Source organism: Tachysurus fulvidraco, chromosome 13 (assembly GCF_022655615.1).
Source record: "Tachysurus fulvidraco isolate hzauxx_2018 chromosome 13, HZAU_PFXX_2.0, whole genome shotgun sequence".
NCBI lineage: Eukaryota > Metazoa > Chordata > Actinopteri > Siluriformes > Bagridae > Tachysurus > Tachysurus fulvidraco.
In genome coordinates, this window is record NC_062530.1 from 20,421,865 (window position 1) to 20,434,563 (window position 12,699).

Genomic DNA, 12,699 nt, shown 5'->3' on the forward strand with positions numbered 1-12,699 from the left:
CTTAATGATTGTTAGAATAATCTCTACTCATGTATTATACTGTTGTATGTTCACAGTGGGGTATATGCAAATGTGTTAAATGTGGTTAAATGGGCACTTGTCAGTTTAACCACTTATGATTTCATTAGCGAATATATTTAGAAAAAAATATTAACCATATGAAAATAATTGAACTGCCCACTAGCCTCTGTAAGCTGGATTGAATGAAACGGGAGCATGGAATAAAATTGTTACATGTGTGTCTACGACTCAAATATATTACTGGTTTTTCCCTATCACTTTGCAGTCTCAATCAAAGGTCAGCAGATGAAACCAAGAGAGACTGATCTTAAAATATAAAGCAACCAAGTCTACCATATGCCTGTTTCCTCTTTTCTATATGATCTGGAAAATTTGTTGATTCATATTAAACATAGTCCCAAGGAAAAAAGTGGTGTTTAGTAGTAGTTGTGTTTATAACAGGTACTGAAGTACCCGCCTGTGTTCTTTTTACTCTGAACACTACTCCAGAGCAGTATTTGCTGACTGTTTAATGGCCTAGAAAGCATTAGAATGGGTTGAATTAGTTTCTATATCTTTATGGTAAATCAAATAGATCTGGTCTAACAAGGCCCAATCTGTGAATAAAAACCCAAGAAGAAAATTTGTCTAACACGATAACAATTGTTAATGAAAGAAACTTTAAAACTTGTAAAATGCAATATATAAATAACTTGTTTTGTTGTTGTTCGTTGTGTTTTATGGATGTGTACTTAAACATCATTCTTGGTATTTCACATTTATGCTTATAGGCTGTACCACAGAGAATGCAACGGTTTTGTTATAACAATTCACCGCCGAATTGTGCAAACGGACATTTTATCCCATTCTGCCCTGCTGGGGTTCATGATAAGGTCTGCCAGAACTGTTATGAACATACAGACATTGAAATTTTATAAAACAATAAAACAAAAAACATGGTCTGTCCTCACTCACATACTATTTAATGCCATTCAGTGTCATATTAGTGAGAATGTTGGAATCAATAGACCAGAATGTATTGCAGGTATAGGATACAGCTGCAAACCGATCGGCATCAGAAGAGCTGAACGGTTTAAAGGACTAAAGCACTGCTGCATCAGTCACTGGTAGAGATGAAGCAAGACTAAACTCCTCCAGCAACACTTAGTGAATGCAAGTTGAATGCACTTAGTATGCAAGTCACTCATGGATGAACTTTTTCCCCACTTCAATCATCTATAAAATATTGTAATCATTTTGTTATTTGTCATGATTCTGAGGTGCCTGATAAGGTAGATAACTTGAACACAAATCTACTTTCGTGCGTTCAGGAGTTTACGCTATATTTCAGACAACATTCCCCAAACAGACGTTATTGTAGTTGTTAGTAGTGATGTGTCATGAACGAGTCGAATCTTTGATCCAGGTTTGAACCGACTCACATACACGTGCCCTTTTGAAGATGTAGGCAATGAGCTTTCTCTATTTATTTTTATTTTTATACAGTTAAACTAAAAGGAAAAATGAACACATAATATAGCAAATATTGTCCTGGTTTTTATTATTCACGTTAAAGGTCTAGAGGCAGTCGGAAGAATCGTTTTTATCTATGAACCGAATCCATTGATCTGATTCACTGAACAGAACAGGAATTTTGATTGAAACTGGATAGGGAGAATAAAATTACACACACAAGAGTATGTCGTGGGTACCATATTTACTTTTTGAAAGTATCAACCATCCAAAGAGATTGACAACAAACTCCTTTCCTAAAATAGCTCTATTTTGTTTCTCTTTAAAAAAAATTAATTAGAAAAAAATGAGCAATCACATGGTAATCGACACAAGACTCCCTTGGTGCACACCTTTCAGTTTTTACTCTTACTCGTATTATAACCAATAGTCTAATCTTCAAGGGTCTAATTTTCCTCATTTCCGCTCAAACGCCATGTGATGTTTGAATACACGCGCTCAGTTTCCTCGCGCTTCTTTAGAGTGACGTATTTCCTGTCCGTTTGTTGTTGCCTGGTTGCACATTAAACCACAGATGACCCACAGATTTCTCGCCTTTCATTCGTGACATGGTGTAAAGCTGTCTATAAATCTAAGTACGGTGCTTTATAGGAGGAGAACACGGAGCTGCTGGTGCTGTTTGGGGGGCTTTAACTGAGCTGTAACATCTCAACCCTTCATGTTTACCTGACAACTAACTGGAAGCAGGTTTGGCCACAGAACGACTAGCTGCTATTTATTTGTTTACCTTTCTGTATAACAACAACAACAACAGTGGTACAACATGATGTAGTTAGTACAGTGTATAACTAAAGGTAGTATTAATGTTATAAGATGTAAGAATGCATGCATTCATGCCTTTCTGCAAAAATCAAACAGTTCCACTAGTTCATGAGGTTTTCAATGACATCTGAGCATCATTCATCATCAGACTAACTGTTTAAATATATATCTACAATATTATCTTAAGATGCATGGGTAATTTACAGAACTGTGTTTACAATACTTTTTTTTCTGCTATTGAAAATAATCCATGGGCAGCTTTTTTTTCTTCTTCTTGTTTTCATTTTCTTTCATTAAAATAGCACTACAAGCAAATTGTACTATAATAATACAGCAACGTTGTTGTTGTTGTTGTAATTTCATCATGCAAACTTCAGAAGTAAAGATAAGGTTGAATTGCCTTTCTTTTCCTGTGGACAGTCACACAGACATTTTATTAGGAACACTACACTAATACACAGAAAACGTTCCCTACATCCATCCCATCACCACCATCAGCCTGAACTGTTGACCTGAGCCTGAGCTTGTAGGGTCCATGGATTTATGGTGTTGATGCTAAGTTCTTTCCCCGGCATCTGATTTTTGCAACAGATTTCAAGATTCGTAAGTGCAGGCAACATTTTTCCCAAGCTTTATCTATCTTTGACCTGTGGTCCTGTAGCCTCTAAAGCCTCAGATTCCTGTTCTGGGCTGAGGCTTGAGCCTGATGTGTTGTTCTGCTGTTCCAGCACATTCAACTCAAGGTTCAGTATGTTGTTCACTCTGTGTTGCATTTCTTCTCAACACGGTAGTAACGAGGTATTATTTGAGTTACCATAGCTTTCCTCTCAGCTCAAACCAGTCTTCCCAGTCTTATCTGGCCTCTCGAATCAACATAGTAATCCCACCTGCAGAATTTCTGTTCGCTGGATGTTTACCATTCTACTGTATATAAACTCCAGAGACCAACCCATCCAACACTAACAAAAATGCTGTGTCCGACATCAATTAGAGCACACAACCCACCATCAAAATACAATAAATACTATTAGTTACCCCACGTTGCTGCTGTCACCTGTACCACCAGATGTCAGTCTTCACCAGGTTTTCTTAAAAGGACATTGTCATGTTGTTTTCTTTGCTTTAATCACTTTGAAATTAACAGTGGAGGAAAATCACTGAAACTAAAATGTATGTCCTTCGGCACCGTACAAAGGTTTTGTTTTGTTTTGTTTTTTCTATTTCTTTCATTACTCAGTGTTCTTCACCTGTTCAACACTTAACAGTGTCTTGTGGATTCTGCATTCCAGACTTAAACTCATTACCAGGTCATTTTAGTGCTGTAACATCTCGCATTGCCAAACCCACTGTACAGTATGTGTTTTTTCTGTAGTCAGTTGTTTGCTTTTTCTTATGTACACCCTTGCACACACCCTGAACAAATAGCACATTGAGCCTAAATTAGTTGCATTGTATCATATAAGGATTGAACAAAGAAGCAACCCAAAGTGACTTGTCATTAGCGCAATGGTGAATAAAGAGGAATGTAGACCTTTTTGTGTTGAAGTGATCACCGTGGTGACAGGAGCTGTGAGGGCAGCAGATGTCGTAGAGTAGCTCATTATACAAGTAACACTACGAGATGGAGCAGTTATCAGACTAGGCGAGAATGACGTTTTCAACTGATTTTACAAATTGTGTTTTATTTGCACCTTATAGCACCTTTGATTAAGGTGCTAGTGATTGAAGTTTTGACCATCTAAGTACAGAGAGACAATTTGCACACACACTTTTAATAGGTCAGTTTAAATGATGTATAGTTATATACCCATACCCAGTTTAAATGAATTATTCACTATTTTATTTCAGATTGATGTCATGGTCTGTCTGAACACTCGTCATTTTTCTTTTCCCCCTTCTGCTTTATTGGTGATTTCTGTAGAATATGTTTATATGTATGAATTTTTTTGGTTGTAGAAATGTTTGTAGTTTGTTGCCTGGAAAGCCCATGAAACCTGCCATTCAGAGGCTTATGAAACTAAAAAAAAACACCGAATCATTCTATTTTTAACACCTGATGTGTATCTTAGGTCACTTGTTTTTGTGTTTTCCAATGCTAATTGATGGCATAGCTGCTAGCCTGCCTGATTGATAGCGCATGCTGCTGTCATGTCATGTCTTGTCATGTCATGTCATGCTAGGCTTAATACAGAATATCATATAAGTTTGAAGATGCACTTTAGTGCCTCCTCATGTCGTATTCTCATAGTGAGCTTGTCATGTGAACCATAATAAAGTGAGTGTAACTAAAAACTAACATTTTGTTGCTCACTGTGTGTAACAGTCAGCTTGTGCCTTCCCTACTTAAGGTTTGCTAGTTTCTGCACATGGCTTGTGTTATTGCTATCACCTCTCTCTATGTTTAGTAAACATTCTCTGAGGTAGACAGCTACGTGTTTGCTGTCTTTCCACTGCTGACTCCATGCTAGCTGGCTAAAGAACAGGCAGAAATCAGCCGTTACTACTTAAACACTTCATTTATCCTACTGGAAGCTGGAATTGTTTGCCTGATTCTACATAATCTTGCTGTCAGATCTGCTTCATATCCTGTTTATTTTGTTTCTAATTATTCTATGTAGTGAGTTTGTGAAAATTCCCGATGGTGTTTCCCATCAGTATGTTAATTTGACATATGATTGTAGTTAATTAACACCAATTTGTTGAATATTAAAACTCGTGAGTACCATTTAGGAAGTACAAAAATGTATGAGTGAGGAGTTTCCCTGACACAGCATCTCATTAGATTTCATCTGTATCTTACTACATGTCAGTGGTTTCATTGTTGGTGTTCTCCTTTTCAGGGGAGATGTACTGGAGAATGCTCTGTGTGGAGTCGTATTAAGATGTTCTGTGATATATTGGCCCTGCTCAGCGGTCTCTCTATGGGTGGACAGGACACAAAAGCTGTGATCTCTTGCCACCTGTAGTTTTTAATAGTTCCATAGAAATGGGTATTAAAGTAATGAAGATAGGGAAGTTTAATCTTATAAGGAGCCTGGATGCTTTTAGAACTCCTCAAGAGGGAGAAAAAATAAGAGAGAGAGAGAGAGAGCTCTAATCTACTTAATTCCAGAAGCATCTGGTGTGTCACAGTAGACAAAATCAACATGTCAGTGGTGTGCTCTGGGTTTTTGGTTTGGATTGGTATAGTTTTTTTTTTTTAAATTGATAAGACTTCCAAAGTTTAGACAGTTTTGTCAGGTTCTCGGTCGCAGCCAATTGTCACCCTGAATGTGATTGTGTCCCTCCAGCCTGTGATAAGTTTAACATTCTTCAGTAAAAGGACAGACTTTAAATCATTTGTATGCTATGACGCAGGCTCCATTTTATAGGATGCATTTCTTTGTCTTCAACTCATAGTTTAAAAGAGTGTAAGGTGATTAAAAATGGTGCAGTGAGAATGCTGCCACTTCACATCTCCAGGGTCTCTGGTTTCATCCCATGCTCAGGTTTCTATGTAGAGTTTTATGTTTTCCCCATGTCCTCCAGATTCACTGGTTTCCTCCCACCCCCATCTCCATTGGTGGATTTGATGTACACTGCGATTGTGTGCATGAGTGTGCCCGCTGCCCTGCAGTGTCCTGTTTGGGGGGTGTTCTTTACATAGCACCCAGTGTTCCTGGGTTAGGCCCCGGATCCATCACAACCCTGACTAGAATATCACTATAGAAGTGCTTACTGGAGAGCCAGCTGCCTAATTTATTGACACTTTTTGTAGTCATCCATGTTATATCCTTCTGTCTGTTTATAAGTAATGATGCAATTCTAATTAAATATTGACAATCAAACCATTAAACTCTAAAACTTACGAAAATGTTTGTAAATCTTTTAGTGATTTTATACAGAAATTAGATCAGCCGTAACCTCCAGACTTCAAAAGAATAACCCGTACAATAACTGGTTGAGTTCATAATTTCAAACATTTGTGCTTTAAAATCCCAAACCCTTCATCTGTGTTCAGTTTGATTTGCCATTATTTTTTCACTCCATATCTAATAGACAATCCGCACCTCACCAATTAGCCAAAAATCGTTTAAAGCCTTTCTGGGTTTCAGTGAAGTTTGCCATGACTCATGTGGTAATTTGATACAAGCTCCAGCACACTTGGACTCTGGCTGAAATTTTTTGGCTAATTTTGGCAACACACTCCCACATCTCTGTTGCCTCCTCAGTACTCTCTTTATTGAAATTTACCCTGAATCATCTATCTCAGTTCAGTCACTTTTTGCGGTGTTTGAGGGGCCTTCTGTGGGGCTTCCTCCTTTCTGTTCCAGCTGGGTTTGTTGACACACGGTCAATCCTGGACCCCCAGCACCCCCACCTTCTCTGGGCATTAAAGCTGCCACAGCTGTGAGCTGTATTAGCATAGCTGCTCAACAAAGGGGGAACACTAAATATATTACAGCCATTAGCTTTTGTTTGTAAGGTGACAGTTTTAAAACACTGAAGCTTTTCACTAACCAAAGCAGGAGAATACAAAAGAGCCACACCGTGATTTTGCTTTAAGTGCAGTTTAAATATAGCCTCAGAAGATTCTGGATCTGAGATAGTACCGAGTCACACTGAGGGACCTGTTGCTCAAATCAAGAATGAAATCGCCTAAAACATTCTGATAAACATGGCATACATAAAAACATACATTATATAGGGTTATAATGTCACATGTAAGCATTGCCAGGGTTGTTAGTCTTTCTCAGGCATCTTGAAGCTAACTGTGGGATGCTTTATATAAGAGGATTTATTTTTTTTATTTTCATTTTTTTTGTGATGATAATGATGATGATTGATGAAATTCAACAATTGAAGAGTGAAAAGACTTTTACTTTTTTTATCAGTGATGATTAATTTATTTAGTTTTTACAATAAATTTAATCTTGAAGTCTCCATTTGCATGCGTGTGGGACATTGTTTCCACACAAGCAGTATTTGAACTCATGTTGGTCAGTTGGTTACTAATTTAATATCTTAAGTGCTCGGTCCACCCGTGTTAGTTGAATATAAATTGAAATCTGTTTGCTCGTTTTTGATCTAGCCTGTTGATCTAGCTTTTCAGGCTGTATGTAAACCGCTAATTTGTGATACAACTAAGGAATAAATCACGTTGTTATATAGAAGAGTCAACGGCTGTGTGGTCTGACACTTGGCCTGATTTGTTACCAATCTGAAGTTTAATTTCCTGTTAAATGATTGGATTTGTCATATAGTACAGCAATTTGTCAGCATTTTTATTTAGTTTTTATGGAGCATCACATAATCCTTTCCATTTATAGTTACATTGAATGTTGTAGAAGTTCTTTAATACTAGTTGTTTCCTTTTTTCACTTATTTTATAAGCATTAGCACCAGTTTTCTTCTTCTATCCCCCTTTCAAAGTTAATAAGACAACAAAAATGCAGATAACTGGTATCACGTTACCATTAAACTGTAACTCCATTGTCTTGTTAAAAAATAGGCTTGTGGAAAAAGCTTACAATTATTGAGGAACCACTTAACCTGTGCTTCATTTCTGACTGTTACAAAGTACTGATACTAGAGATATTGAAATGTTATATTCAATATATATATTCAATGTCAAACATCGATTTATTATTAGTCTTTGGTTATGTGGAGTGTCTGCCATATAAGTACCTGTTTCTACTGAAAAGGAAATGTATTAGAATGAGTATATTAATATAACCCTTTGATTCGCTTTGCCATCTGATCTGTTGTCAGAGCTGCTGTTCTAGAACAAAAATGTCAACATTCTTTGTCCAATCAGATGAGAGAATTCAGCAGCACTGCGGTATAATGCAACATAATAATGTACCATGTACGTTTGTGCATGTGCAGGCATGAGCAAAACGAAGATGAGCAGGGACAGACGGAGCAACCAGCCTGGATTTGGAAGAGTGACGCGCAGCTCCGTCGGCTCTCAGGAATCCGCTCCATCCTCCTCTCAGCAGAGCAAACCCTCAGACGCGGTCCTACTCGATGACCTGAGCCTCATGAGAGTGAGCGAGCTGCAGGCCTCATTAGCACGGTGCGATACTGTGGCAGCGCTCTTAATTTCACTGTTTGCTGTGAATCGTGAAAATGACATGAGTTCTCCTTATCATCTCAGGAAAGGGAAGTCACCAAAAGCAGGCACTGACGTTAGTAAGAGCACATCAGGTCACTCAGTCCCCCAGGGAGCTCTCGAGACTGTGGGCCGACTCATGAAGCTGGGTCGCTTGCGTAACGTGGTAGTAGTGGCTGGCGCTGGAATCAGCACAGCAAGTGGCATACCAGACTTTAGGTAAGAGTTTCAGTTCATCATAAGCACTGTGCTGTAGAGTTAACTGATCTGATTGGCCAGGTGTTGATTACTTTAGTTCATTTAAATTAATTTAAAAACGCCGACCTGTAAAGTAGACATGTAGATACTTTAAGCTTAAGTATATTTTAAAATATTTAATACTGTATATAATAGCACATAGCTATTGCTTTGGCCAAGCCTTCTGTAAGGAAATGTTTGTTAAAGAAGAAAAAGCTTTGGAGATAAATCTGTTCTTTTATCATCTACCACAGGGAAAGATCCTTGTGCTTTGAGCTTTCTCTATAACATAAGCTACAATTTTTTGACTTATCTTTGAGAGAGGTTCTCAATGTGATAGCTGTTTTTTTTGTTGTAAATAATACAAATATTTAATGGGAACTAACTTGTTTTATAGACTTTACATTACATGTAATTATAAACTTATATGCTCTTCTTTAATATTTCAACAGTTGTCATCACTGGTAACTCACTTGGGTATAAGAACCTATTTATAGACCAATTTTGGGACCTGCTTTTAGATAATAAATCATCAAACTTAACATGGCATCATGCCGATCTATCATGTTTTATTCCTTAATTAAATACAACATCCTCCTCATTAACTGTCAGTTTTCTACCATATCATGTTATTTTTTGCCACCAGAACACCGGGCACTGGCTTATATGCCAACCTGGAAAAGTACAACGTTCCCTACCCCGAAGCTGTCTTCAATATCGACTACTTCTCTGATGACCCTCGTCCTTTCTTCTCGCTGGCCAAAGAGCTGTACCCTGGCAGACATCGACCCAATTACATCCATTACTTTATCCGCATGCTTCACCAGAAAGGTCTGCTCCTCCGCATGTACACCCAGAATATCGATGGCTTGGAGAAAAGTATGTTGAATTCAATTTTATTAGACATTTAGAACCCTGTTTTTTTTTTTTTTAAGTTTTAAAAGCCTTACTTTTGCTATTTTCTTAGTGTGTGGTATTCCCGATGATAAACTTGTGGAAGCTCATGGAAGTTTTGCGACTGCCTCCTGTCACTTGTGCTATACACCTTTTCCTGCTGATGATGCCAAGGTGAAAATCAGCAATGTCCTGTTACAACTGCTCTACAAGGGCCACTATATTAATAATCACCTATATCCTTTTTGCATTTTGCATTTCAGAAAGCCATCATGAGTGACAGCATCCCCACGTGCTCGTTCTGCTCTGCCACAGTCAAGCCGAACGTTGTGTTTTTCGGAGAGGATCTCCCCGAAAAATATTTCCAACATGAAACAGACTTCCCCAAGGCAGACCTGCTCATCATCATGGGCACTTCTCTAAAGGTCAGACACGTTCATCATCATCAGCATTACTATCATCACAAACCTACAGGAAACATTTGAATTGATTATGGTGGTTATACACAGTCTCTTAAGGTTGTGTTCTTATTTTTTGTGTTAGATTGAGCCCTTTGCCAGCCTGGTGAACACAGTTAAGCCCAGAGTTCTACGTCTGCTGCTAAACCGACACGCAGTGGGGCCGTTTGAGCGGAAACCCCTGAGAAGAGGAGACTACGTGGAGCTGGGAGACCTGGTGGATTTGGTCAGACGACTCGCTGAGATTCTGGGCTGGCAGGCAGAGATTCAACACCTGATGAACAGCACTGAGAGTGGGGTATGTGGTGGTGTTTAACTAGGATATAATCTCAGGTCAATATGTTAAATGTTTTATATAATGGCAATAGAAAAAATGCTGTTTTCTTTCTGGTTTATTTCTTTACAGCTGGAAAGTTTTAAAGCATATCCAGCATAAAATGTAATAAAAATGACATTAAATCAGTTCTACTCATTTTAAAGCAGTACAATATGCAGAAAAAGCCAAGTATATGCTCCTCATTGTATTACGGTTCAGTCTGTGTTGGTTTCCTCATTTGCTCATATCAACAGTGTGATGGCTACAAGCCTAGCTACAAAAAACTTTGTTTTTCAGTCCTGCTGTCTGAAAACAACTAGTCTCGCATCAGTAAACATGCCTATTCATTTCTTTAACAGAAGGGGTGATTTACTGATCATAGTGAGTTCCTGGAGCCTGCTGCATATCCCTTGGTGTAAAAACTAAAATTTTAAGGACGCACTGACACAAGCTAGCTTGTACTCCAGTTATTACATCTTGCTTCAAAAAGATCATTTTGTTTTGCCCGGTACAGAAGTGCAGAGAGATTGTAACCCTCCCTTTCCTGCAGATAAAATAGTGTACTGTAGGTGGCGCATTTGAGGCTAAAATTAGAAGAGGACACACATCATCACTGCTGTGTAGCAGCTCTTTGCTTTTACTTTTGGGAGTCAAGTTTTACATATTCGCTTGAATTTCTTCTAGGATTTGCAGACCATCCCCATGGTCATATCTGGTCCTCACAAGGCCTGCTCCTGCAGCAACAGTGAAGAGAGTGACTCGTCAGAGACAGACAGCAAGGGCACTTGACTTATAAACTACTGTCACACCCTGCCACAGACCTCCACTCTTATAACTCTGATACAGGCCACATTATCCTTCTTTTTATTTAAGGTAATGTTATGTGGGTGTCTTTCTTGACATGTCAGTGGCGTGTTTTTACCTGTGAACATTTTAATAGGGTATTAAATGACTAATTATTAAAATAAAGTATTTAATTATGTACATTTGTGGAACATTTCTCTAATAAAGAGTTTTAAACCTGATGAGACCTAATTATAAGACATAAAGTGGGTATTTTGGTGGACATAACCCACGACATATGTATGTGTGTGTATATGCACGTTGGGTCAAAGTGTACTCTGTGGAACTTGGAGCAGGTCCAGCTCTGAGAGGACAGTGCTAAATTAGCATGGGAGGCGTGACCTCCTGAGTGTGTAGTGTCCCGCTGTGTGTGTTTTCACAGGCACTGCAGTCTCCAAGCTGGGGCCTCCCTCCAAAACTCTAATAAATGTCTCTGCTTGGCAACAAAGAACCAATATCCTGCTGCTGCTGTGTGTGTTTGTGTGAGAATGTGTATTTGCTTCTTTGTGTCAGTGTGAGTAAATGGCTGTCAATAGGGTTGTGTGTGAGTGAACTGCAGTTTTGCTTGCCAGTGTGTAATTGAGAGAAAGCAATTATTACATTTTGCACAGTTGATTAAATAACGATCACCTAATCCTGACCGTATCTGCTCACATCTCTGGCGTCGGTTCATGTCTCAGTGTCTGTCTTAAAACTTATGATGGATTTGTTTAATCTGAAACTGAAGTTTTTCAGTTTTAAACTATTTTTATGCCTTCCTTATGGATGGTGTACTTAGTGACGTTTAGATCTGAACAGTTCGGGACATAGTTGTATTCAGGAGTCGCTGCTGTTTTTTTTTTTTCTTTTCTTTTTTCTTTCAAAACTTTACATGCATTGTATCGGTATCAATTTCTCTTGATAATAAAAGTATTTAAGTTCTGCCTGCCTGGTCATTTTTCTAAAAACATTAGTCAATGTTGTTAACCTCTATTTTGCCTTTTCTAAATATAATTTTTGTGACACATATTGAAAGAGAGATTATATTTGGGGGGAATTGCTAGCTCAAAAAAGATAGTAATTATGTAATCGAGTGGATTAGTTTCAGCCTTTTTTCAACATTTTCTTTCCCAGACCCAAATGACATGGTGTCGAACATGGTGCATATTTCAGCACTTAATTGAAACTAAATTTTAGATATAAGTATTTAAAAACCTAATCAACGAGATACTGAACAGACATGGACACACTGACAAATTCCTAATTTAAACAGAGTTTAGTAAAGTATAAAAAAAACAACAACAAAACTTACACACATTGTGTAAATTTATCATAGAGGTGCAAAGAAAAATCAAATACCAATCTGTTATACTAAAATTCCAGAAAAGTAACATATTTTGTCGAGGATGAATTAGGTGACTGTGTGGTGATAAACAAGCTGAAATATAGCATTAATGACTGAGGAAACAAACGTGAAAATCTGGAAACACGTCTTAAATCATAGGTAAAATGAAGCTTCATTTACATGCAATTTGCATCTAGCTCATCGACCTCCAGTAAGTTTTATATGTAATAAAACAAAC

The 12,699-nt window shown here is 38.0% G+C and overlaps 1 protein-coding gene across 1 annotated transcript; it reads left to right on the top strand.

Annotated features, from left to right (window-relative positions):
• The first annotated feature begins 1,689 nt into the window (after positions 1-1,689).
• On the top strand, positions 1,690-12,059 carry si:dkey-103i16.6 (uncharacterized protein LOC557125 homolog). The gene is made up of 8 exons (XM_027161495.2): positions 1,690-2,220; positions 8,164-8,353; positions 8,435-8,608; positions 9,273-9,505; positions 9,594-9,694; positions 9,784-9,945; positions 10,064-10,276; positions 10,979-12,059. The coding sequence occupies exons 2-8, from the start codon at positions 8,166-8,168 to the stop codon at positions 11,081-11,083; spliced, it is 1,176 nt and encodes a 391-aa protein (XP_027017296.1). The 5' UTR covers positions 1,690-2,220; positions 8,164-8,165; the 3' UTR covers positions 11,084-12,059.
• The last annotated feature ends 640 nt before the right edge of the window (positions 12,060-12,699 follow it).

Coding starts and splice junctions, on each gene's coding strand:
- si:dkey-103i16.6 (XM_027161495.2), top strand. CDS start 8,166: ATGAGCAAAACGAAGATGAGCAGGGACAGACGGAGCAACCAGCCTGGA. Junction 9,695..9,783: donor TTCCTGCTGATGATGCCAAG/GTGAAAATCAGC, acceptor TTTGCATTTCAG/AAAGCCATCATGAGTGACAG. Junction 9,946..10,063: donor TCATGGGCACTTCTCTAAAG/GTCAGACACGTT, acceptor TTTTTGTGTTAG/ATTGAGCCCTTTGCCAGCCT.